The following is a 27,147-nucleotide window of genomic DNA, read 5'->3' as shown; positions in this document are numbered from 1 at the left end:
AAATCTGATTCATGTATGACATTCGTATCTTCGAAATTTTTAATATCCATCTATGAAAATATAATATTTAGAGTGGACATATTAATAATAAAAGTACTCAAAAAGTGACAAAAGGGGTATAACATATTATATATACATATAAAATAAAGGGGAAAAAAATCCTAATATATTATTATTTATTTTAAATAGAAATTCTAAAGTGTACTTTGGTTTTGGTTTGGCAACTACGTTCTAAAAAATTAATTTTATATGATTTTTTAAAAATTGGCCACTAATTTAGTACACTTTAGAAAAACAGCAAGCAGTCACTAATTTAGAAAAATCATATAAAATCTATCTTTTGGTTGGATTCTCCTAAATTTTGGTGTGGTTGAAGTGCACTTACCCATATGGTTAAGTACTTTTTTCGTCCTTAACGTCTTGGGTGAAAATTAAAATCATCCCCTTTGTTATTAAAATCATCCTCAACATTACAAAACGTTATAAAATCATCCTTTTATCCATAAACAATATTTTGTAGACAATTTTTTCCTTAAACAAAAATTGAAAAACCCTCCCTACCCTCACCACTAACCTCTGCATCATCATCACCATTGCTACGCATCTCTTTCTTCCTTTCCTTATGGCCACCACCACTATCACCATAACCATCACCATTGGCATCATAACCATCACATCTTTCTCTCTATTACCAGTTCATCATCCTAAATCACTACCACCTACCAACTACCCCCAATCCTTTTCTTTCCACCTAAACCCTTTTTTTTTCAACAATTCAGCAATTTAACAGAAATCATCAACAACAATAATTTAGCAATTTAACAGAAATCATCAACAAAATAAATTTAACAAAAATTTGAAATTAAAAATAATTCAGCAATCATCAACTGCAATTTCAGATTCAAAATCAGAAACAACATAAATTAAAAAAATTAGAAAGAAAGAAATAATGTTTATGTTCTTCAAAAATTAAAAAAACATAAAAAAATGAAGAACAAAACCCTTGCCAGCAATAGTAGAGACAGAGCAGGTGTACAGCAATGATGGGGGAGCAACGAAACCCTTGCCCAGTGACGACGAAGTGGTTGAAACTCTAACAATGGCGGCGCAGCAGAACATAGCGTGATGGGAGAGGAGCCAGAGCCCAAGCCCCGCAACGGCGGAGAGAAAGCACATGGATGCATAGAGAAGATGAGGGGAGCAGCAGAGGGTTGGCGTAGCAGCGACGAAGCGGCTGAACCCCGGCGACGACGGCGATGGAGAACACCAGCGACGGCGGCGCGACAAGCCTCAACAGAAGAGAGAGAGAGACGAAGAACGACAAGCCCATCGCGACAAGTCCTACAGCCACAACGCGACGGCAGCGGCTACCCTCTTCCCCTGCCATCACCTCCCTCTTCTTCCTTTCCTTTTCTTTCTTCTCCCTCTGTTGTTCCTTTTCTTCATTTTGGTTTTTCTGTTTTAGGTGGAAAGGAGTAATGGGGGGTAGGGGTAATGGGTGGGGTACTGTAGGTACTGGGTAGTGATAATAGGAAAGGGTTTTTATGTCATTTCAAAAATTATTATGGACAAAAGGATGATTTTATAACGTTTTGTAATGTTGATGATGATTTTAATAACAAAAAAGGTCGGGGACGATTTTGATTTTCACCCAAGAGGTTAAAGACGAAAAAAGTACTTAACCCCTTACCCATATTTCACCCATTTCAAGTCTTAGAGCATTTTCACTTTTCTAAAAAAAGTTATGCCTCTCGAAATATGATTTTATTTTAAGGAAAGGGTGTTGTCACAACAGTGAACAGTCCTGCTTCCAAAAGGCACACCTTTTTCTAAAAAACTCGAATTGCCCTTAAATTTGGACATAAAATACTATATATCCTAATATTTCACCCCTCTTTAGTTGCACCTCCAAAGATTTTCAGATATGTGGTTTTGAAGTTGTTATTTCAGAATTCGGACAACATTATTTCTGCAGAAAATGACCATTTCCTAAAATTCATATCTCCCAAACCACACATCGAAAAATTCTAAAATTTTAGGGAAACAATCTAGACATCTCAAGGTTTCATAGAAAAATAATTTCACTTATTTTGAGTAGCTAAATTTCTCCCAGTTTTATTCACAAAATGCTATCTGAAACTGCATAGTTCTGCAAGACTGCAACATGTAACCTCGAGTTTTGAGAGGTCAAAAATTAATTCCTAGCTTTTCACTCACTTTAACCTTGCATTCTAACTTTCTTTTACCTATTATGACTTATTAAAAAGATTAAATCAGTCATAAATACTCAGAATTAATAAATCACTATTTTTTGTCACTTTCACATTTAAGTATACTCATATAAAATAAAAATTTTTTGCATTACTCAACATAGCAATTCAGACACAAATTACTCAAACAATCCACATATATTATCATCAATTTATTATTACATCATATATAACAAATAGTCCAGCATCATCTCAAGTAATCATTAGTATGTATCATCAATTAATTCAATCATAAATTAATTCAATCATGGAACAACCACTGCAGCATTGTACACAACTGTTATCAATTTGCCATATTTCACATCATTGGGGGAATTCATTTTTTGATCCAATAGCAGTTGCAGCATGAATTGAATCTAACATAGACTTCTCTCACACACGTCAAAAACAATGAACCAACTCAAAGGCAACGGAAAAGTAGCATTCCAAAAAACAAAAACGTGCTTGCATTATTGCTTCCTACGACAATCCATCTAAGCCAACTCAAATTAAAAAAGAATCCACAATTACAAAAATCAGAAAATGGATAGAAAACCTCTACAACTTCGATTGAAGAAGTAAAATATCGATTCAAAAGAATTACTTAATTTGGAAGAAACGACGAAAATGACGAAAAAACTCACCTTCATCTTGAGAAGAAAAAGATGTAGTTGTAATAGACCTGTGACGACGATAATGATGCCACAGTGGCGTTGTGAACAACGACGATGAGACTTTGATGGTGCTTGTGACAGTAAAAATAAAGAGAAGATAGGAGATGAATTTTCAGATTTAAAAGAAAATAAAATAAAAAATTTTGAACAAATATATAATTGTATCATTATTTGTTTTTTTTTTTTTATCTATTTTCATTTCATGGGAAAAAAAATTGACTGTACGTCACTACATTTTTTTCATTTTTTAATTTTTTTGTGATTGAAATAAAAAAAATTTTAATTTTTCACTCATTTTTTTCTTATATTTTTTTTCCGTATTCTCTTGAACCAAACACTACATTAAGGCGGTTAAAGGGGTGATTAGTCTTTTTGTAACACGTAGCGAGTTACTAACATTTACATGCAATCTGATTTTTTAATTAAAAAAAATGAAAATTAACGGCGTGTTCGTTAAGGCAGAAAAAAAAAGGATAAGTAAACTCGGAAATTGTTTTACTGGTTTAATTTATTTTGCTAGAAAACATGAAAAGAAAATAAATGAAATGGGAACCGCAAAAGAATTTTCATGCTAGAGCTAGAGTCGGTGAGAAAACCGACCAAAATTTTGAGGTGTGAAATCATATTATTAACTTTTATCAGTTTATGTATTATTATGTAATAAGTTTAATTATACATATTTTATATATTTTATTTAAATATAAAACATGATCTAATTTATTAAAAAAATATATTTAATTAAAAAATATAATAAAAAATAATTTTTTAAAATATTTAATATTTGTTGATGCTACTTTTAAAATATTAAAAAAATTATTTTGATAAAAAATAAAATAAAAACACAAGGCAGAGAAATGTGAAGTGAAGTTAAGTTATATAAATACTCTTATAATTTTCACTTCGCTCCACTTCACATTTCTCTGCCTCTTTCCTTCTCCTTTCTTTTTTTTTTGGTTAATTAAAAAAATATTCTCCTTTTCTTGTTCTTTTTCTTGCATCAATTGTTCTTCTTCCTTGTTCCTTCTTTTTTTTTTTTTTCATTTTGCAAGTTAGTTCTTGTTTTTGCTTCCATGCCATTAAGCTTGTTGTAATAGATTTCTCAACAATGGCAGAAACTAGGGTTCTACCTGTTGGATATAGGTTTCGTCCAACAGAAGAGGAACTTTTAATTCACTATCTCAATAACAAGCATTTGGGAAATGATGCAGAGATTAAGAACACTATTTCCCAAGTTGATCTTTGTAACTTTGATCCTTGGGATTTGCCAGGTTCCTCTACCTTATTACTATTGTTTTATAAAAACTTTATAACTTTGATCTTTATAAAGTTTTCTAACAAAAATATGTAAAGTTTTAATCTTTAGTATATTAGTAATCTTAGATTGTTGTTTTTTATTTTGAGAGTCGTAGTTTATACTTGGTTGAATTATATTATAGAACAATCGAAGGTGAAATCGGATGATCAAGAATGGTTTTTCTTCAATGAATTGAAATACATGAAAAACAAGCGATGTAACAGAAAAACCAACATGGGATATTGGAAGATCACAGGAAAAGAGAGAATCATCAAAAGAACAGGGACAGACAGTGTCATAGGTACAAAAAGAACACTAGTTTTCTACAAGCGTCCACATAATGTCAAAACCAATTGGGTTCTTCATGAATATCATGCACTTCATCAAAAGGTAGGTTCTTGCCAGGTAAGAGATTGTATTGGAAATGAAATTAATTCGCCAATTTTTTTCCCTCTATTATTGGTTTTGTTGTAAACTGTGGAATCTTTGCCTCAATCTTTTGGATATGTAAATTCTGTGTGTGTTATACATAGTTATGAAAGTAGGTGGTGTTAGACATGAACGTGAAAATAATATTTTTTGAGCTATGAAGCGAAGAAAATGGACGATTTTTTTATTAAAAAAATTAAGAACACAAATCAAATGGTCTTATTTGTGTGAGAGAAAAAATCGGAGGGTTTGATTTATTTTTTTAAATTTTTTTTATTTTGAAAACAAAAATCGAATAGTTCGATTTTAATATTAAAATTTTTTTAATTGTCTAAAACACAAATTGGAGTTTGGTTTGTGTACTGTAAATTTTTTTAATTTTTTAAATATAAATCAGAAGTCCAATTTATTCTTGACATCACAACTGAGTAAAGCATTCATACATTTCATAATTGAATTAAAAAGTGAGAATCTTTTCACATCATTTTTTTCTGTCTTAAAGTCTTTTCTATTTCTAACGCTTTTAGTGTGTGTTTGGATTACAGTTTATAAATGAGAGTTTGTATAAAATTGATTTTGCAAACTTGATTTTGATAAAAAGTAAGTTTGTGTTAAAGTGATTTATGTTTGGTAATTTTTATATCAAAATTGATTATAGTAAAATAAATTTTGTTTGTCTTATACCATTTAAAATCACTTTTAGATAAAAAATTATTAAAATAGACTTCAACTTAAATAATTTTTTTATATTATTTTATAATTTTAATTTAGATATTTAAATAAATCTTATTAGTTAATTTTATAATAAAATTAATATTTACTTACTAAAATAAAAATAACATAAAAATAGATAAAATATATTTTTAAATAAAAATAAAACAATATAAATTTTATAAATATATAAAAGAATATTTAATCAAATATGTTACATTTTTTTAAGTATTAACTAAGAATGTTATTTTAGTATTTTTTTACATCGTACTTTTATTCTAGTACTCTCAATAATCTTATTCTTAATATTAATTTGGAATCTAACGTTTATGATTTTATTATTATCTATGATTAATTTTTTATTTAATTTTTTTAATAGAATCATAATCTATATTATAAAAAATTACACTAAAACATAGTATATGAGAATTACAATTATAAAAGAGAGTACTAAAAATAATAAAAAAATTAAATATTTATTTTATAGTAATTGAAACAAATCTAAAAATTTTTGATGATCTTTTTATATAGTATATTTTTAGTATTTTTAGTACTCTTTTTTTAGTATGCTATAATTTTTTATTATTATTATTATTTACAATTAATTTCTTGTTTAATTTACTTTACCTAATAGAATCAATAAATCATATTATAAAAAGATAATAACAAACATAATACACAAAAATCACAATTATAAAAGTGTATAATATCAAACAAACAGTTGAAAAAAATAAAAAAAAAATAAAAAAAAATAGAGTTCATATAAATAGGAATAACAAGAATTTTATAAATAATATAATAACATACATGAAGGATAAAGTTGGTAAAAGATAAATAAATGGTTAGTATCATGGCTAAAAAGCTCGTTAGGAAAACGCAGAAGCTAAACATAGTTGCTTCTTGTAAACGTTGGTTTTGGCAGCAGAATCACTTCTCCATTCATGGAAAAAAATTTTGCCAAACCAAAAGTTGAAGCTTTCAAGAAATCTAAACGTACTTCTTCCCTTCTAACGAGTTTTCCAAACACACCCCAAGAAAAATTTTATTTTATTTTTTTTTGCTTGGATGCTAAAAAAATGAAAGAAAAATTATACTATATTTGGTTCAAGAAAAAATAAGAGAAAAAAAATGAATGAAAAAAAATGAGTGAAAATTTTTATTTTTCTTTATTTGGATGCTAAAAAAATAAAAAGAAAGAAAATTTTCGTATAGGTTTCACTGATAAAAAGAGAAAATTTTTGTATAGGTTTCACAAAAAAAAAATTGTGCATTACAGGTAAGAAAACAAAAAAAATGTTATTTTTTAGTATATTTATAATATTATTTATAATTCTATTATTATTAATAATTATCAATATAAATTTAGTTTTGATAATTTTAATATATTATAATAGAAATTCACATTTAAACATTATATATGTATTAAATAAATAATTTAAATTAAATATATAAAATTATAATATTTTATAATATTTATAAAATACAATAAAATATAAATAAAAATATTTATATTTTATTTTATTATAAGAATTAATTTAATTTTATATTATTATAATTTTTTTATTTTTTTATCCAAATAAAAAAATATTTTTTTATTTTTTTTCATTTAAATAACACATAAATTAACTCTATTTTTTCTTTTATTTTCTCTTTTATTATTTTTTTTATATTTTTTCTTTCATTTTCTTTTCTATATTCAAACATAGTGTTAACGTGTGTCTTACCAAAAAAATTTTCATTCATTACAAGTAAAAAAAAAAGAGTTATTTTTTGTATATTTATAATATTATCCATAGTCTTTTTATTATTAATAATTTTTAACATAAATTTAGTTTTAATAGTTTTAATATATTATTATAATAAAATTTATATTTAAATATTATATATGTATTAAATAAATAATTTAAGTCAAATATATAAAATTATAATATTTTATAATATTTATAAAATAAAATAAAACATAAATAAATAAAAATATTTATATTTTATTTTATTATAAAAATTTTAACGTAATTTTATACTATTACGATTTTTTATTTTTTTTATTCAAACATTTTTTTATTTTTTTTATCCAAATAACATATAAATAATTCTATTTTTTGGTTTTTTCTATATCTAAACAAATTTTTTGCTTAGATAAAAAAAATAAAATTATTTGTATATTGTTTGAATGAATAAAAAATAAATAAATAAAATAAAAAAATTTTATTTGAATAATAAATAAATTATAACAGTAATATAAAATAAAATTATATTAATATTTTTATTACAAAATAAAATATAAATATTTTTATTTATTTATATTTTATTATATCTTATTAATATTATAAAATATTATAATTTTATATTTTTTATTTAAATTATTTTTTAATATATATAATATTTAAATATAAATTTTTATTATAATAATATATTAAAATTAAATTTGTATTAATAATTAGTAATAATAAATATAACTAAAGATAATATTAAAAATATAAAAAAATATAATATTTTTTTTGTTTTTTTGTTTGTAATGAAAACAAAAATTTAGTAAAATCTACACAAATTTTTTTTGATAATTAAATAAAAAAAAATATTATATTTTATTTATTTTCCTTTCATTCATTCTTTTCTCACTCATTTTCTCTCTATTTTTTTAGATAAATTTTTTAGTTTACATGGTAGATGATGGGTTTTGTTCTTTGAGAGGGAAAGTTGCGAATTTAAAAATTAATCACTTCTAAAATTAAAAGATTGATAAATAATAAATTATTCTTGTTTGAGTTTTGTTTTGTAATGAAAATTATTTTTAAAAGTTATATTTAAAATATTAATTTATTAATTTTTTATTTTAGATTTTTTTCTAAAATTAGTTTTGGACTGAGGAACTAGCCATTGATATGTTGAGGGGCGAAACCTTATGCAACAAAAGGAAGGTAATGGCCTCTAAATTTTAATGTTTTTTTTTATATAAATTATGTATAAATTTTAGTTTAGTATTTTTTAAAAATTTTATTTTATTTTGTGTTATTATAAAATTAAATTTTTAGCTCCTTCAGTCTTTCCTAAAATTTAATCTAGTTCCGTCTTCAATATGTTCATATAACAATATTACCATTAAGTATTTATGTTCATAGAGAAATGCATTTTTTCCTATAACCTTTTTTTCTCTCCTGTACACATTTGACAAAGAAAATTTAAGAGGATTCATGCTGCATTTATTCATTGATTTAATGACATGGTATAATAATGATTCACGCGTTTCCATCTACCAAGAAGAGTAATTAATTTAAAAATTCTATTTGCACATCAAAATTTATAAAAAAAAATAATTATTTAATTATTTTTTTAGTTATTTTTTTATCTTTAAAAAATTTAAAATTTTTCATTCGTTATTCAACTTGGAAACAAAATTTTTCAATTTATTTTTTAAATAATGTGAAAAAATGTTATTTTTTGTCAAACAGTTTTTTAAGTAGAACTGAAAAGAAAATATATAAAAAAAAAGATGGAAAATGAATCCTCTAAATTTTTTCTCATTTATTGTTGTAAAGTAGAAGTTTTTATTATGTATTTTAAGTTGAACCAAGAAAAAACATAAAAAAAAAATGTTGAGCGGAATAAAATTATACCTAAAAATATCAATTGAAAAAATTTATTACCAAAAGAATTATAGTAAAAAATTATTTTTGTGACTTATCTTCAAATTAACTTGTTTGAATCCAATTTATTTCGTCATTTATCACACTTATGGTTTAATCTCTTGTTGATTCATTGCGTTGGGTGATACAATTTTTGTACGCAGAGCAACATCGTGTTGAGCCGTGTAACAATGAATGCTGAGAAAAGGGAAAAGAAGCTCAAGACAAAAGCAAGCAACATAATCGAAGAGGAAGTAAAATGTGAAGATGAACCATGCAGCGAAATTACTGGCTGTGTTACCCAAGCAACTACAGAAGATGCAATCCTTCCTGATAATGTGAGTGGAAACATCAATATACTCAAAAATATTATTTGTATATTAAAATTAATTATTATGTATTTATATAAATACATGTGTTATTTAATTTATTTTTAAAAATATATATTTTAATATATATTTTGTATTAGTAACTGATTTTAATTGTCGATTTTAATGTATAGCTAATGTGATTGTTTGACCCTATATATATCTTCTCGAGAAAATTTGAATCTCGTCACCAAACATTACGAGATATATTTTCAGGCATGTGTTTCATCCGAGTGGCAACAACCTCAAGCTATGGACTATGAAATTCTCTCATCGGGACAACGATCTTCAGTGGCCTATTCCGGTAATGAAAACAATGCCGCGTTGCTTCCAATGGAAGCAACGTGGAGGCAAGATGCCGGTATGAATACCGAGTGTTTTTGGAATTCGCTGTTTTCTAGCATCGATGCTGACCCTCATGCCGAGTTCTTAAATTCAGTGTTGGCAGGGGATGATCAACTCTATGTTGATTCCGGCCACCATTGACTTTACACAGGTAGAAGTAAAGATGTAAAAAAATTTCTTTCATATACATAGACAACTCACAGGATGTTTTTGAGCAAGCTTTTTTTGACAAGAAATTTGACCCCGAAGTTGTAGTTGTTATACTTCAACAAAATCAGATCTAAAATGTTAATTGTGGGGTGAGAGAGGCTCGAACTCTCGACCTCAGGATAACTCTAAAACTATGAGACCTACGCGCTAGCCAACTGCGCCACCACCCCTTTGTGAGTAATTTTCAAAGTTTTATTTTCTAACTTGTTGCATTCTTCTTTTATCCGTACAAGTTGTATGCATGTGTGAAAATTTTACTTTGATCACTCAATCGTACAAGCAAGTTCACCTTTAGACCTTTCCTTTAATATAAAGATACATGTTTGTTTCTTATTTTTGGGGATGTAAAAATGTATGTGTGGTTTTTTCTTGTTGGTATTAGAAAATGGATTTGTTATTTCAAGTTAAAGTTTAAAACTACCTCTTCAACCTTTAGGGGTATTTTTTGTCAAATGGCCCAATAAATAAAAAAAGTTATAAATGCTTTTTTTGAAAATTTAGAAAAGGACTTGTGCTTGACAAAATAAAAATAGCAACAATTAGTTGATCTTTTATTGTATTGCAGACCCAAAAATCAAAGCTATTTCTTCTATTAAGATGTCTTTGCGACTTGCAAGTTTAATTTACAAGTGACAAGTAAGGAAAAAAAAAGTCTTATGAAAATTTAATTTTATTTATAAATTTCATTATTTACGGTAAAATAAATTTTGGAAACTTTTTGTTAATCTCTCAAAGGGTTTCACATGATTAGACGTTGTTATTGTTTTTTATTTTTAAGAAATATATATGCACAAAACCCATATACATCATATTAGTAATCAAATCCTCAAAAGAATCAAATATATAAATGCTCAATGTTTTTCATGTTATTGCTAAAATATCACTTTTTTTTTAAATTAAAATGTGTTCGACACAGCAAAGTGGAGCAACTAGAGTTCAGATCATAAGTAAATATCAAGTTACAAACATTACTAACAACTCGAAGAGTACCATCAATAACCAAAGGGAGCACTATCAAACCACTCGTCAGAGAACATGAAGGACTTATTGATTATTTCCACGACTCCTGAGCCATGATTATTGAAAACTCGATCATTCCTCTCTAGCCAAACTGCCCAAATGACAGCAAAAAAGACAACCAGCCACCTTTTTCTCTCAACCAGCAAAGAAGCTGAAATGTCACTTTCTGCGTCAAAACTTTGTTTTATTGATATTATCTTGGACAAAGTTTAGATATGGCAGCGTTCACAACTTCATATCCATCCATCTCTTATATCCTAGAAAAACTAACTATTTCTATTAACAAGTATATGATAATTGAATATACACTTTCTAATCTCAAAATTCTGCTATTAATACATTAGCATTTCACAAATATATAAATTAAGATCATGAAGGTTCTGAAGAGAATGAAGAGGAGGATATTTGAATCCACCCTTTTATCAACTGCTCTAAAAATCTGAGATCTAGAACTTGAGTGACAAAAAGCTTTACAGCATATGCACCAAAGCAGGTCCAAACACATCGACTCATACTCGATTCGGTCATCGCTGGATCACAGAAAAATTGTTTATCAGCTTTCCTTGTCAAGAATGTTTCTCATATTCATTCATCATTTTCCACAGCAGTGTTGAAATGCAACTAAGAAATCGATAAGCGCTTTTGTTTCAGTAAATTCAGCATATGGTTTTTGAAATTCACATAAAAAAACATAGGGTCAAATTTTATAAAATACATCGGTCATGAGTCAAGAATAATTTAAATCTTAGCGGAGGTTAATGTATGCTTTTACAAATGTAAGTGTGTCGATGTACTATCAACTAATCTCTAGGAGTTATGTGCACAAAATGGTGGAAACTCAGGTGCAGTCGACTTTACGTAAAGTTGATACTTGAGAGCCATTAGATGATTTGACTGATTTGACTAAATTTTCATCTAACGCTCTCAGATATCAACTTCACGTAAAGTCGACTTCACCTGAGTTTCACCCGCACAAAATACGTGCAATCAGCATAAATCATCTCAAATAATAATCGACATATGACAATATAAGCAACATAATCAAGCCCATCATGATACCTATGCGAGAGAAAGATGAAAAACTAAAACATACGAGCCTTTCACTAGGTGGAATCGCCTATATGGATTAGATTAGTGTGCTATTATTAATGTTTATGCTTATATTCAAGGTATTAAAGTTAAACCTTTCTTAACATATATTTGAAGGAACATCTTTAAGGAAGGGGGGGGGGGGGGGGGGGGGGCTTGTTTTATATGAGAAAACATCATGATTAGGTGATTACTAACCGTTCAATGCCAGGGCACTAGATGATAAACAAAATAATTCTATGATGAAGATGCAGAAGTCAGAAATTTCCAGACCTACATGAAAATACATACTTGGAAGGACAAAGATGTTTGACAAATTCAGAACACATCATAGACAAGAATAGGAATGTGTTAACAAAGAAATAGAACAAGAAACTTACCATCATGGCAATAAGAAAAATCTTGAAGTAACACGATATCATGATTGTGACTTGTGACCAAAAAGGTCATTGAATCTGCATGGTTGAATACATTTATGCTGATGTTAAATTGATGATACTAACGTATAAATTTGGTATGCATAGAATGTTTACTGAAGAATCAACTTACTAGTAATCAATCCTTTCAAAATTTAAATTGGAAACTTGTTAGCTTTTTGTGCAAATCACTTGTGCATCTGAATCATTTTATCAGATTCAGATTCTCATTTCAAAACCAAAAGTAGAGAACATTTTATTCAATATTTATCATGGCCAAAACTCTAAATATTCATGATACACGGGACTCCGAAACCAAAATTTAATGGATGAATGATAACCTATATATATATATATACACACACACACCTGGAGATGCTGATTGATGCATTGAGAAATATCTTAACCATAAAGAACAAAGTCAGAAGAAACATAAAGTTCCCAAAGACGACATCCATGAACACCTGCTAATGAAAACCATAAAACTTCCATAAAAAAATAGCATAAAAATTCAAACCAACCAAATTGAGTGAAAGGTTTGACATAATGCATATATATGTGTGAACCTTGCAACATGTTGATACTAATGAAGATGAGTTCCTTGCTTCTACATACAAATGAATGCATGCATCAAAAATAAAATAAATAATGGCCAATTTCCAGTGTAGCCGCTTGCAAAAATTACCAAGTGACCAACTTCAGTGATAGAAAATGTGAATTATGAAAGTAGTATGAAGCAGCATATTTATTTACAAAATGCATTGTTATTAAACACAAATTAACACAGCCTTTAGATTATAAAAAGGCAGCTCAAAATTCAAAATGCTTAAGAATTCTTATTATCAAACATGATCTCCCAAGGGAAAATGAAAAATCATTATCCAAAGACCAATGCACTTAATATTTGCTGTAAAAACAACCATAGGAAATTACTAAAGCAAGCATCAACAGAAGAAACCATAATAATAATAATAATAATAATAATAATAATAATAATAATAATAATAACTAGGGTTTATTATTATTACATAGCAACATAGTACATACAATACCTCAAACTTCAGTGTTTGTTGATTGAAGACAATGTACAGAAGATGTCTATAAGCCTTTTTGCTTGTGAAGCATCAAATCTATCATAGGAATCTGAAAAAAATAAATAAATAAATAGTGAAGGGGAAGAAAAACAGGGCAATCCTTGCTCCTATCATATAAAAAACTAAAAAATAAGGAAAAAAAGATTTAAACTTTGAAACAAGTAGTATAAAGGGATATCAGAAACCATGATTTCACACTCTAAACATTCATCTGCAATAGCCTTGCATTTCTCCTACATAGAAAAACCAAAAAAGGGGTAAATGAAAATTGACAAATTCAAATTCACTAATACTAAGTAATTGAAGTGAAAATGAAGAGAAAAAAGGTAATTAACGTAAAAGGGTAATTGAAAAAGCAAAACTTTACGCATTTCATCAATCGAATGTTGTCGGGGGAATACTGAACATAGAATGATTTAATTGGGAAGCTACACCGAACGCATTGATAACCCATTGATGCTGCAAGAAAAGTTGCATCACTGATTCGATCAAAACTAAAGGTTGATTAAAAATGTTTTATTTTTGTTTTATTGGGTTGAAATTTTCGGTGTTCTGACTTCTGAATCTGTGAAACCTGTGTGTTCTTTCTGCAGCTGAGCAGTGAAGTAGGAAACAGAGACAAAAGGGTAACGGGTTTAGGGAAGAACCAAACGAATATATCCGATCCATTTGGAAAATAGGGTAACAATTTAAGATTTTGAATACCGGACCCGGTTATCGAATTGTTTTAGTTATTGGTTTATTAATCTAATTATGATTCAATCAAAATAATTATTTTATAATAAAATAATAAATAAAATATAAATAAATAATTAAAAAACATTATTCAATATGATTTCTGAAGAAAAAATAAAAAACCAAAAAATTACAACAGTGAAAAGAGCTAAAGCTAATCATTCAATATTTCAATATGATGCTGAAAAAAAAGATGAAGCACGACGAATGAGCAGCTATTACTTTCAAGGGACGACAACGACAAGCACAATGAGGGATGGCAGACAAAGCGCGACTGAGCAGTTAGAAGAACAAACGAGGAGCCGAGGAATGAGGAAAGGGACTGGAGCACGACGAACAGATGAAGCTCTTAGGCATGACCAAGGTTGCGAGAACCGGACCGGTCAATAAACCGGTGAGGTTACTGATTTAATGGTTCATTGGTTCGACCAGGATTCAACCGGTTTAATTAAATATTAAATAAAATTATTAAAAAACTTAAAATAATCATAAGTATATAAATTCAATAATTTCTAACTTAATAAAATTTAATATTTTACATAATAAATTATCCATTACTTAATATTATAGGTTCACAAACAACTTCAAACATCAAAGTTTATAACTAAACAAAAAATAAAACGTACATAATGACAAACCCATAATGTTCTACATTCAAAAGATACAATTACTAGCAAGTTTTCAACTAATCAAAGGTGCAACTCATTAAAAATCATAATTATCATTAAGTGTTCCAATATCTCCATCATAAACAGGTAATCCAAAGCCACCATCATCAGAAGTACCACCAAAAGAAGCTGTATTTGAAGAATAAGCAACATTAGGGAAATTCACATCAAGTTCCACATCTCCTCCATCTAATAAAATAAAATAGAAAACCAAGAAAAAATTAAAGTTACAACTTTACATCAGATATTGAGAGGAAATGAAACAAGTTTTGCTATTTCAATCACCTTTAGGATATGAAGGCATAGCATTATCCGTATAAATTAAATTTTCAATGCATTCGATGTCTCCATGAGTAAATTCAGGATCATCTTCATCCGGCATTACCCAAAAATATACTGTGTCAATGCTTTGAATGTCAATTGGATCATAATTCTTCTTCTTGCGATGCATTCTAGATTGAAGGCGTAGATTATAAGTGACATAAACAATGTCACTTAGCCTTTGATGCTCTAATTGGTTCCTCCTCTTTGAATGGATTTGTTCAAAGAGGCTCCAGTTCCTCTCGCAGCCGGATGATAAAGATGTTTGATGAAGAAGACGAATTGCCATTTTTTGCAAGTTAGGAGCACTCCCACCGTGTAGCCTCCACCATTCACCTACCAAGATATGAAATTCAACCATCAATTTTCATTCAATATTTAAAAAACATTCAAAGTAAATTGAACATAGAAATATAAATACTTACCAGGTTCAAGTCTCTTAATTGCTTTCAATGCACTTTCCCTTCCAAAACTTCCTTTTCGATCTCGATACAACTGTATCTCTTGCATTGCGGCAACCGAGTCATCGCAAAGAGTTTCAATATCAAATAAATCAAGCAAAGACCTCAAGATATTTGCCTTCTCAACAAACCCCTCACTATAGAAGAAATCTGAATTCAAAAAGTATGCTACTGCATGGAGGTCACGCTTCAAATGCTTATCCCACCGCATTTTCAAGATATTTGTATAAGGTGTGTATGCATATTTCCTATTTCTAAACATTGTCTTGATATTAATTTTGGCTCTTTGCATGCCCGCATACACGATACCCAGAGAAGGTTTCTCATCAGCATCAACAAGTCTCAATAACTTAATTAGAGGACCAACAAGCATAACAGTAGTAAAACAATCCTCCCAAAACTTACTATCCAAGATAATTGAACTAACCATCTTCCCATTGATACTCTTGGATAATTTATGAGAAGTGAAATATTTGTCAATCACCAATGATTGCAAGTCTTCTTTATGATCATATATACTTTTCAAAGTAATGAAAACAGTAGCAAAACGTGTTACTCCTGGTCGAACAATTTCTTTCCACTCTTTTCTTTTTCTAAGCCATGACAAGAAAATCATATGATTGTAAACAAAGACAATCACTTTTGAAGCACGAGAGGCAAGGTCAGCTATGTGAGGAAGACTTGCTATGTCTTTCAAGATAAGATTGATGCAATGAGCAGCACAAGGAGACCAAAAAATGTTTGGATACTTTTCATGAATGAGTTTTCCAGCAGATACATAATTCGCAGCATTATCAGTAACCACATGCACAATGTTACTAGACCCAACCCACTCAATAACCTCAGCAAACAATTTAAACAAGGTATCGGCAGTTTTTATCATATCAGAAGCATCAACAGACTTAACAAATGACATGCCAGCAGGACAATAAACTAGAAAATTAATTAACGTACGCTGCCTTTGATCAGTCCAGCCATCTGCCATCAGTGTACAACCAGTCCTTTTCCACGAGCTTCTATAACCTTCAACAAGCAACTGACACTCCTTCTTAAGACCGGCCAGCAAATGAACTCTCATTTCATCATACGACGGTCCCTTGAAACCAGGTCCAATTGCAGCAACGCCGTCCAAGGCAGGTTGAAAGTAAGGCGATTGAATTGCATTGAATGGAATCCGTGCATCAATGATCCATCTTGCAAGTCCCAACTTAACCTTGTGTTTAACTTGTTTACTGGCCAAGACACTTTTCAAAGTTGGTTGAGAGCCTGTCGTAGTCCTTTCCTTAAAATAACTTCCAATTGGAGTAGCAGCAATCGCTCTTCTCTTTCCTTTGTCTCCCATTGTTGCAGGAGCCGGAGGTTGTACAGGATTAGGCGCTTCACCCTCTTCTTCCGCTTGTGTTTCACTTTCCACATCATAACAATCAGCTGTATATTTTCTTTTTTCTGCCTTATTTTTTTGTTTTCCTCCAAAAGCCTTTTGAATTGAAGTTCAACATCTTCAGAAACTTTGTTACAAACTTTAATTTGCCCAGGATTTTGGCAAGATGATATTTTATTCTATATATCCCCCCTCCATTGTAAGTATTCAAGCAGAAAATACATGTATATTGAGCCTTGTTATTTTTGTCATACTTCACTGTAAAATACTGCCAAGCTGGATCAGATTTACCTCTGGATGAACCAGTTTGAGAATCTTGCACAACATTATCTTGTGGCTATGGGTTACTTTGTGATTGTTCCATCTATAACAATCAGAAAATCAAAGACCAGAAAACATCTTCAGAAAACCATGAATATAATGAAACAGCAAGCATATTAGAAGCAGCAAAAAAAATATTCATCATGAAGCAACAAACAGAAGGCAGCAAAACATATTCAAAATGAAAAACAGCAATGATGAAAATAATGAAACAGCAAACATATTAGAAGTAGCAAAAAAATTCATCATGATTCATGAAGCAGCTAACAGAAGCAGCAAAACATGTTCAAAATCAAAAACAGCAATCATGAAAATAATAAAACAGCAATCAAAATAACCTCAAAAAATCAAAAACATAAATCAAGAAGGTAGCATAGAACAGGCGAGCTCACAGAACCTCAGAAAATCAAAATCCAAAATCAAGAAGGCGAGCATAGAATAGAGTCTTACCGAATTCAGAAGGACGCAGGCTCGGCCGGTGGTGGTCGCGGCTACTGTGGATGGTTGTGGGTGGCGAATGAGGAGGTGGGCTAGGTGACGTTCTGCGACGAGGAGGCGGGCTCGGCCAGTGGTGGTCGCAGCTGCTGTGGATGGTTGTGGGTGGCGAATGAGGAGGCGGGCTAGGTGACGTTCGGCGACGAGGAGGCGGGCTCGGCCGGTGGTGGTCGCGGCTGCTGTGGATGGTTGTGGGTGGTAATGGTGCCCTTGGTGGGTGAAAGGAGGCTGGCGCATTGGCTGGCGCCGAATGCTCAGATTAGGTTAGGGGAAAGGGGAAGAAAGGGTAGCTCAGATTAGGGTTAGTGGCATAGTGGGTTAGGTTCGTGTACGCCTTTCTCTTTTTTTTTTTTTTTTTTTTTAAGCCAAAACGACGTCGTTTGGCATTGAAGTTGCAAACCACTAAACCGCCAAAAAACCGGACGGTTCTTCCGGTTCGTCGGTTAACCATCGGTTCGACTGGTTTTTTCACCGGTTTTTTGCCAGGCGATTTTCTACGTTACCCGGACCGGCTAGGTAACCGGTTTCCAGTTTTTTCGGTTGAACCGACCGGTCCGGTCCGATTTTCAGAACCATGGGCATGACAGACGCGCGGCAGTGAGAAGAACGGCAGCTACGATGGAGGAGGCTAGGGTCTTTTTGGGGAAAGAAGAAGAGTTGTGTTCTTTTTGAGGGAGAAGTGAAGAGAAAATGAGAAATTGAGAGCGATAATAGAGCTTTTTTCTTTCTTTTTCTAACAAACGACATCGTTTTTTAAAAACCGGATGGGTCCCGATTTGATTCGTTAGGCCGCTTTTTGGCCGATTCAATGATTTTCAAGCAATTTCTAACTTTACGGTTTCGTTTGCTGAACCAAACCGCAAAAGCTTTCAGTTCCCAGTTGAACCGATACGATTGGCAGGTTCGGTCCGATTTTTAGAACCAACTAAAATTTTTTTTAAGAGTCTTTCTAAAGTCTAAACTTTATTTAAAAAAAAATCAAATTAGACTTCTAAATTTTGGATTTTTCACTTAATTAAAATAAATTTTTAAATCAACTAACTTGGATTGGTCGAATGGTCAATTCATTTGTCTACTTATGCAATTATCACATTCAAATTCCATCTTATGTAACAACCTATTATCCACCAGTAGATCTTTAAATAGAACTTAAATTTGGGGCGAATTAGTTCTTAATATTTTGGGTTGAGGATATCTTTGGATTAGTCAATTAAATTAGACTTCTAAATTTTGGCTAACAAAAACAATTAAAAATATGAAAAAGTCTTTACAAATGAGTGAAAATAATATAATATGGACAAAAAGTTGGTTATGAACAAATTTGATTAACATCGAAAAATTTTAAAACTAATTTAGTTAGGTGAGAATTTAGAGATTAACCAAGTTGATTAACAATTGAAATTTAAGGAACAATATATATTCATAATTTACAATTTATTATTTTTTATTATTAAAAGTTTAGATGAAATCAACCATGAACAGTTTATCAATATGTACTATTCAATTTTATCAAATTCACAATTTGTTGGAATATGTTTTGAGAAAAAAAATTCTAAAATAAAAAATTGGTAAGGTGGAAAGGTTAGGGTTTTAATCTTTTTAAAACTTTATCATGGATGAATCTATTCACTATTTCACTATCTTAATAAAAAGATAGTAAATTGCTTTCTTATTTTATTAATCTACTCCTTACTTCAGAAAACTTTTATTCGTGTTTTGAATATTTATGATCTTAGCAAATTCTCTTTTGGCCTATAAACTTTCACTTAATTATTTCTTAAAACTAAGAGTAAAATAATAAATAATTTTTTAAAATTTATATTTCAAGTAGATTAATTTTTAATAAAATGTACTAATAAAGTCTTCTATAATAACAGATGTGAACAAGTTAATTCAAATTAAGATATTTTATATCCTAATTATAAGGATTAATTTTGAGGTAATATATCGACATCTGTTTTTTTGAAGGACTTTATAAATACTTTTTTTTCTTCATAAGCTATTAAATTGTAAATTTTTAGGAATTTATTTGTTGTTTTATTTTAAAAATAATTAAAAAATATATACTAGATTTTTTTAAAATTTTTCAATAAATCAAATAATTGAAAAGAATTATATATTAATTCACAAAAGAGTGAGAACACTAGAAAATAGACATTTATTTTGTTGTTGTCTATATACATATATTGGAGTAGAAATCTTATATGTATATATATATTTTTGGGAAAAATAGAAACAATAAAAATAAACGGTAATGTTAGAAAGACAAAAAAATAGTCTAAATTTATTTTATTTAATATTTATTGATAATTAATAAATACTAAATAAAATAATTTTAGCTGATTTTATTGTCTCCCAAATATTATTGAAAAACAAAATACCATTACCAAAAACTTGGTACCATCACAATATTAAAAATACTACTAATAAATAGAATTTTATTTCTGCTTCTATTAGTTATTTAGGAGTGTTCGCGGTGTTGTTTGGTTCGATTATTTAAGAAAAAGTCATCCAATCTAATGTTATATTAATTCTTCGGTTCGGTTTGGTTCGATTTTTCAGTCGAGACCAATAAAATCAAACCAAACTAATTGAAATTGGTTTGGTTTAATTTGGTTTGATTTTTTGGTTTTTCAATTAATTAAAAAAAAATATCCTACATATATCCGCTCCTAATAACTTGTCTTATGATATTTTCAAAAAAAATGCAACAAAATAACATGTTTAATTTTACAAAGACATAAAAATATCAGGTCCTATTGTTCTTTCTATAAATCCCGAAAAATTAGCAAATAATTAATAAATAAATTAATTTTAATAAAGGAAATTAGAAATGTAAATTTTATAGTAAAATAAGATAGAGCTAATTAAAACGAAAATTTTGACACCAATTTCAAAAAATATGGCCCAAGATTGGGACGAAAGAACTGAACCGGTCAAACTAAATCCAAACCGGGCCCGTGGGCCCAACTAACCCATTCCATTTAATGAGCTTCAGCTCACTCTTCTTCCCTTTGCATGCAAGCACACTGAAACATTTCAGCAAAGGGGGAAGAGCACTTTTGCTTCACCTAAAACCCTTGGATTTGATTAAATCCATATAACTTCTCGCTCTGAGCTCCAATCGCTGCACCGTTTACGGCCACGTGACCACCGCGTTGGGCTCTACGAATCTACCGGAACAATTTCATAGGTAAGCCACTGTATCACACTCATCCTCTCCTTCTCCCAATTTTTTGAAATTATGTAAGTGGTGTTGAGTTTTTGTCTCTTTGATGTATTAGGATCCGATTAGCTTGAGGAAAATATTCACTCTTGCTTATACGACGCTTGGGTAAGGTGAGGATACTAAAACTCTAGCTAATCTCTTGAATTGGTGTATTGGGTATTGAATTTGGGTATATGTGTGTGATATATGTGAATTTAAGTGTATATATGTATATATTGGAGCTTGAATTGTGAGCTTTGGAACTTGACGGAGGTTGGATACTTGTGCTTTGGTGATTTTGAACTTTTTGGGGCTGTGTTCGGTGCATTAGCAGGTTGTCTCGGAAAATACATGGAAATCGGCCAAGGTATGGTTTAGGTTTCACGTATTTAATATATAATGTTTTGTGAAAACTTAGACTAGATGATCATCGGATAAGAATGAATATATGTGTATGTTGAATGATTTAGTGCCTTGATGATAATTGTGAACTAGGTTGAGGGTCGACTGTTATTGGATATTGGTTATGGAAAATGAAATGCTAAATGATGCTACGATGATAATTGCCATATTGATAATAATGAATTTGTATAGGCAATGATTTACTGATGTTCTTATTGATATAAGTGTGAAGTTCATGTACTAGAGTTATTTAAATTGGAGTTTAATTGGGTGGAGGAAGGATGTGAAGTGACGTGATGTGATGTTGCTTGAGTTGGTGCTTAATTTAGGCATGATAGGTTGATTTTTGAAGGATGGCTTGATAAAAAAATTGAGGTTTTAGGTTTTTGTGAAAATTGATTTTTAGACGAACTTCGGCGAGTTATAACTTGGCTTTCAGACTCCCGAATGATTTCAAACTTATTTTATATGAAAATTGAGTTCATGAAGTTTATGCTGTTCGAAGAACGGAAGGAAAATGATTTAAAACGAAAACGTTATGCGCGTTGGAAGTTTGGGTTTGAAGTTTGAAATTCTGCAGCCTTTTCAGACTTAGTGAAATTTTTCGAAAAACGTACGCCCACGCGTACGCGTGGCCCCATGCGTACGCGTAACCTGAGATTTGCGTACGCAATCACCTTCTCGCGACGCGTCCAACCCTTTCGGGTTGGGATTCACGCGTACGCGAGTAAGAATTTTTCATGCCCACGCGTACGTGTGGGCCACACGTACGCGTGGCCCCTGTTTCAGCAAACCTAGGTTTTTGAGTTTTAAACCTAATTTCAAACTTCTAAACCTCTATTTTCATGCGTTCAGTCATAAATCATAGTAGTAAGCCTAGTAATTAGATGATGCTAGGAAATGGAGGCATCTTGGGGGCGAAGTAAGCTGAGAAAGTGATGAATTATATATGGAAACGTGTATACTTGAAGTAGATATGGTACCATATGATTATGCAATGATTATGAATAAAGTAAAGAGGTTATAACGTTGAACTTGCGAATGAATGAGCATGATGATGATATTATTTTGTGGGATGTGAGGAAGGTGGTAGGGCACTAATCTCGCGACATATTCCCTCATATTCTTTCTCTCTCTGTCTGCAAGGTGGTAGGGCACTAATCCTCCGACCGGTATAACACGGCCTCACTAAGGGAAGGTGGTAGGGCACTAATCCCCCGATTTATTTCCCTCTAGTGTATGCCTCCAAGAGAAGGTGGTAGGGCACTGATCCCCCGATCTAGTGCCTCCTGGAGATGCGCAGTCGAGAGACGGTATCCGGATTAGCTACCTGGTGTGTCAGGTTCTGGCAGTTAACCAACGCGTGAGCTCACGGCCAGTAGAAAAGGCATACATCATGTGCATATTATTTGTTTTGCTTGCTATGCATTAATTGGGAATGCCTAATTGATTACAATATGTTAATTGTTATATTTGCTACTTGCACTACTTGTCTCCTACCTGTGCTTGCAATTGTCTGTTTGTCTGTCTTTGCAAACTCACCGGTGATGGAGGAACGGAGGAAAGGTGGAAAGACTTAGTGCTAAGGTTAAGATTAAACTAGGCTTAGATATCCTTAGAAGACCACCTTTTATGGTTTCTGTTTAGTAATTTAAGATTTGTAACCTGAGTGTCGGCATTCTAGGATTGCCTCTAGCATTCCCAAGACCTTATATCTTATGTGCGTGACACCTTTACCATGCTGAGAACCTCCGATTCTCACCCCATACTCTGTTGTTATTTTTCAGATATAGGTCGAGCAGCACCTCGCTAAGCGCCTAGAGTTCTATGGCGAAGTGGTTCATTTTGAGGCCCTACTTTTGTTATATATATATATATATATATGAACACTTTATCTTTGGTACCTCTTAGAGGTTTTATCGAGAACTAGGGCTTTTAAACATGTTCTTTTGGGCTTTTATTATGTATATACTGTATGTAAATATTCTCTGGTCTGCCTTAACTTCGCAGGCTGAGTTAGGAGCTTGGTGTATCGTTTTCTTGTCTCTCTAGTCTCTACTTCTACTTTCTATTTAGTTATGCTTTTAAACCTTAGATTTCTTTGCACACAAGTAATCCTGTTTTCTGAGTGTTGCGCTTTTATTTTTTTACGATTTTTGCTTTATCCGTTTTTCAAGGCTTCTCGTATACTGTATCATTTTCAATATTATTATATATATACTTTTATTTTAGAGGTCGTAATACCACATCACCTCTACTTTACGGCTTAAGCGTAAAGCTCTGTGTGGTAGGGTGTTACACTTTCTGTGTCATCAATATTCTCACTTAAACTAATATCAAACTGCATAATTTGAAAATAAAATCATAAAAACAGAATAAAAAATCATAAACATAACATTTGAAACATAGAATCATCAAAATAGAATTAAAAAATTTTTAATCTTCATAAATAGAACCAAAAAATATACTAATAGCAGCCGCTAGTAGTGAAGAACAACAACTAAAAATCACTAACAATTAAAAAAAAAATAGCAGAAACCAACAGTGAAAAAATAAAAGAAGAATAATCAACAACAATTAGAAATAGAACCAACCTAACTCGGAGGCTCCATTTTTGGGGAGTTGATGATGCAGACAGAGAGTAGTTAAGTATAGGGAGGTATTGCTATGTGTGGAGGAGGACGACGTCTGGTGTGTGCAGCTGCTGTCCATGGAGGATGACGACGGCTGTCACAACTAGAAAATTGCTTAATACAGATAAATTTATAAACAGATTTATTCTTTATTACAGACAGATTTTTAGTTACTGACGAAATTACCGACAGATTTTGTCCTTCTGTAAAAGCCTCGTCAGAAATTATTTACCGACAGATTTTTTTTCCATCGAAAAATTACCGACGGATTTTTATCAATTACTGACAGATTTTTCCTCGGTAAATTCTCCCCTCCATTTCCCTGAAACGGCAAACTTTTCGACGGATTTTACGTCGGTAATTGGCAACAGATTTTCTGACAGATTTTCCGTCTGTAATTTGAACCTTGGAAAATCATCCCACAATCTGAATACAGAGAGAAAATCTATTTGTAAATCCGTCAGTAAAGTAAAATAGAATTTTTTTTAGATTTTTTCATTGTAAAATAAACTTGATTTTTTTAGATTCTCTCTCCACTGCCCGTTATTAGCCTTTCACGAAGAAGATAGCAGAAAGAGGAATGTGGTCGATTTTACCCTCTTCCATTTGAAGATCCTTGAATCAATGAAACAAATTAAGTGTATGGCTTATAGCTAGTTATGCACAATAAGGTATGTCTGAGGCACACCACCATCTTCCATCAAAGTTGAAGTCACAAAAATAGATGACTGCCCAAACTTCTTCTCAAAATTCATTCGGGTTAGAATAGGTAAGAAACCAATTTGGATATAAATTAGTTTCAAATAGTAGTGAGTAATGAATAGAGAAAAATGAGAACCTTTAAGGTTTGCAGCCTCTGCAATTGCATCATTCTTTGCATGCTTTGCCTTCTTACGCAAATAACACTACTACTCAAAATTCTGTTATTATATATTATGAAGCATAAGCACTTACACTGTCTGGAATGGGACCTTTAATTGCTGGAACTAAACACTTGGGATGGTAAGAATAAGTGCATGTATCACAGTTAAGAAGATTGTCACTTTCTCCATAGGCTTGACACAAAATTTCTTTCTATTGATAAGGAACAGAATCATCAAATAAAGGTAGGGTAATAAGTAGACAAGCAACAAAAATCTGAATTAAAACAATGATTGATGAAGCAAAACGGAAGCAAATAACATATTGCATCACTTCTATCTATCCTCTCAAATGTTTCCTGAGTAGTCCCAGGTTTTCTTGGCAAAAAATCTGTCCTCCTAGTTACTCATTTGATTTATTTATTTTTTTGTCTAGAAAAGAGGTTGAGCTATAAGGCTCCAACTGCCAGAACCACTAGTTATGAGTTGATTAAAGGCTATATAATAAAGTACACTCTTTAAGAGCAGATTTATTCTCAACAATCTGAAACTAAATATTTATTCTCATCAATCATCAAAACAGACAGAGATAGTAAAAAGACACAATATCAGTGCTACAGGGCATAACTGGCTCATCTGAGTTGTTCATGTTCATAGTAGTAAAAATTTTATAGTTGAAGTTTCATGGTTATCTATAGGTGCTTGCACGCTATGATCCGTGACAGAAATTTAATGTGGAACTTGAAATACCACAAAATGTTATTGTAGATGACAAAGAACTAGATGATAATACAGATCATTTCATGAAAGCCATGATTGACATACAGTATTTATATTCAAAATTGAACAACGATTATTTCTAAAGGAAAATAAAGCAGCAAGATCTCTCCCACATCTTCATCATAATAATAATTCAATTCATATATATCTATTTTGTCATTGCTAGTGTTAGTGTTGAAGCTAACTACTACTTTTTGTTACAAATTAAAGGAAATAAGATCAAGAAACAGATTTTCCATGCCATTTATGCTAAGTTTAAATTTGCATTATTATTTTTTTCTTGTTTGCCTTTGCTTAATATGACCATACAAATGGAAAACCGGATCAGTGGGATTGAAAGCTTCAACTTCTTACTAATATTGAGTTTAACACATAACATACTAATTTTATATATAATAATAAAAAAAGAAGAAGAGGAAGAAAATAATATCTTAACTATTGGATGAGGAGGGAAGTGAAGGAGGGTGGTGCATGACAAAATCCATTGAAGATAACTGTCTTCTTCTCTTGTGTTCTGTTCTGTCCATCAACTATTACTCTCTGTTTTTCTCTCTGTTCTGCTCCCTTATCCCTTTCTCTCCTTTGCTCCAAGTCTCAGAAAAAAGAGAAAACTGAAAAAGAATAAAACAACAACTTAAGTAAACAGGATGATAATGATGGTTTGATCATGTGGACTATTGCTGCTTAAGTAAACAGCTATATAGTTAGTATCCAATTGAATATTGATTGATGATAATGTATTATTATTGTAGCAAGAAATTAAAAGTAATGAATAAGATATCTATATATCCTACTCATCTTCTCCTGGTTTCTTCAGCTGCAACATCACACAAACACATTAGCATTCTTTCACTACATTTCCAGTTTTTCGTGGTTCCTCATGAGCTCTTAAGTTCAAAGAAAAAAAAAATGAGTCACCAAGTAGAAGCACCTATTATTTGCCTTATTTTATCAATTTGTTTTAGCATGTTCATTTTAAAGTCAGTTTGGATTGACGATTAACGCCCAAAAAAACAGCACAGAGCATCCATTTGAAGCTAATCTAAAAAGGCAAAATAGTTCACCATTCATGGGATACACACAGCCACAAAATCACAAACACAAATCAAATAATCAAATAAGCGAAATGAAAATTCTGCTAATACTCCAAATGCAAAACTACCGAGAAGAAGCATTACTAGAGAAGAAGTCATTAACTGAATTAAATTTCTGTTCTAGACAACTATAGCATTCATCAAGCTCATATTAACAATGTTTAGCAATCCAGATTAACAATCTAAACATTTCTCAGCTATTCATAATCAAAACCTAATCTAATCCTATTTTAACAACCTAAAAATTCACTAATCAGAAAACAAAT

The 27,147-nt window shown here is 30.7% G+C and overlaps 3 protein-coding genes and 1 non-coding gene across 21 annotated transcripts; 2 read left to right on the top strand and 2 right to left on the bottom strand.

Moving 5' to 3' along the window:
• The first annotated feature begins 3,876 nt into the window (after positions 1 to 3,876).
• Positions 3,877 to 4,807, top strand: LOC140177270 (NAC domain-containing protein 14-like). Its single transcript, XM_072210431.1, has 2 exons — positions 3,877 to 4,191; positions 4,360 to 4,807. Exons 1-2 carry the CDS (start codon positions 4,029 to 4,031, stop codon positions 4,689 to 4,691), a joined length of 495 nt encoding a protein of 164 aa, XP_072066532.1. The 5' UTR covers positions 3,877 to 4,028; the 3' UTR covers positions 4,692 to 4,807.
• A 3,292-nt stretch (positions 4,808 to 8,099) lies between these two features.
• Positions 8,100 to 9,898, top strand: LOC112726625 (uncharacterized). The gene is made up of 3 exons (XM_072210430.1): positions 8,100 to 8,275; positions 9,145 to 9,318; positions 9,565 to 9,898. Exons 1-3 carry the CDS (start codon positions 8,240 to 8,242, stop codon positions 9,832 to 9,834), a joined length of 480 nt encoding a protein of 159 aa, XP_072066531.1. The 5' UTR covers positions 8,100 to 8,239; the 3' UTR covers positions 9,835 to 9,898.
• Positions 9,899 to 9,988: 90 nt separating this feature from the next.
• TRNAM-CAU (transfer RNA methionine (anticodon CAU)) lies at positions 9,989 to 10,073 on the bottom strand. Its single transcript is given in 2 exon segments — positions 9,989 to 10,024; positions 10,036 to 10,073. It is a non-coding gene; the product is annotated as a tRNA-Met (tRNA).
• A 670-nt stretch (positions 10,074 to 10,743) lies between these two features.
• On the bottom strand, positions 10,744 to 26,865 carry LOC112726623 (uncharacterized). Of its 18 annotated transcripts, none has more exons than XR_003165334.3 (11): positions 26,582 to 26,862; positions 24,109 to 26,398; positions 15,672 to 17,452; positions 15,211 to 15,582; positions 13,890 to 15,114; positions 13,708 to 13,755; positions 13,481 to 13,571; positions 12,995 to 13,035; positions 12,798 to 12,892; positions 12,393 to 12,467; positions 10,744 to 11,453 (listed from the first exon to the last, which is right to left on the bottom strand). XR_003165334.3 is itself a non-coding variant. In XM_029290535.2 (5 exons), the coding sequence occupies exons 3-5, from the start codon at positions 17,047 to 17,049 to the stop codon at positions 14,963 to 14,965; spliced, it is 1,902 nt and encodes a 633-aa protein (XP_029146368.1). In that variant the 5' UTR covers positions 17,050 to 17,452; positions 24,109 to 26,398; positions 26,582 to 26,862; the 3' UTR covers positions 13,762 to 14,962. The 18 variants fall into 18 exon arrangements, 1 of the variants encoding a protein (XP_029146368.1); XR_011868229.1 differs by lacking the exon at positions 12,995 to 13,035 and adding an exon at positions 12,562 to 12,628; XR_011868225.1 differs by lacking the exon at positions 12,995 to 13,035 and adding an exon at positions 12,211 to 12,302.
• Positions 26,866 to 27,147: the final 282 nt, after the last annotated feature.

The sequence above is a fragment of the Arachis hypogaea genome, chromosome 12 (genome assembly GCF_003086295.3).
Source record: "Arachis hypogaea cultivar Tifrunner chromosome 12, arahy.Tifrunner.gnm2.J5K5, whole genome shotgun sequence".
Classification (NCBI taxonomy): Eukaryota; Viridiplantae; Streptophyta; class Magnoliopsida; order Fabales; family Fabaceae; genus Arachis; species Arachis hypogaea.
The sequence above is the reverse complement of the archived record's forward strand: the minus strand, read 5'-3'. Positions and strand labels throughout refer to the sequence as shown.

What these genes read in the sequence shown, in the direction of transcription:
- LOC140177270 (XM_072210431.1), top strand. Translation starts at nt 4,029, where the DNA reads ATGGCAGAAACTAGGGTTCTACCTGTTGGATATAGGTTTCGTCCAACA. An exon ending in TGATCCTTGGGATTTGCCAG is followed by an intron (nt 4,192 to 4,359) that starts GTTCCTCTACCT and finishes ATTATATTATAG; the next exon opens with AACAATCGAAGGTGAAATCG.
- LOC112726625 (XM_072210430.1), top strand. Translation starts at nt 8,240, where the DNA reads ATGTTGAGGGGCGAAACCTTATGCAACAAAAGGAAG. An exon ending in CCTTATGCAACAAAAGGAAG is followed by an intron (nt 8,276 to 9,144) that starts GTAATGGCCTCT and finishes TTTTGTACGCAG; the next exon opens with AGCAACATCGTGTTGAGCCG. An exon ending in ATGCAATCCTTCCTGATAAT is followed by an intron (nt 9,319 to 9,564) that starts GTGAGTGGAAAC and finishes ATATATTTTCAG; the next exon opens with GCATGTGTTTCATCCGAGTG.
- LOC112726623 (XM_029290535.2), bottom strand. Translation starts at nt 17,049, where the DNA reads ATGGGAGACAAAGGAAAGAGAAGAGCGATTGCTGCTACTCCAATTGGA. An exon ending in AATTAAGAGACTTGAACCTG is followed by an intron (nt 15,583 to 15,671) that starts GTAAGTATTTAT and finishes ATATCTTGGTAG; the next exon opens with GTGAATGGTGGAGGCTACAC. An exon ending in TATGCCTTCATATCCTAAAG is followed by an intron (nt 15,115 to 15,210) that starts GTGATTGAAATA and finishes TTATTTTATTAG; the next exon opens with ATGGAGGAGATGTGGAACTT.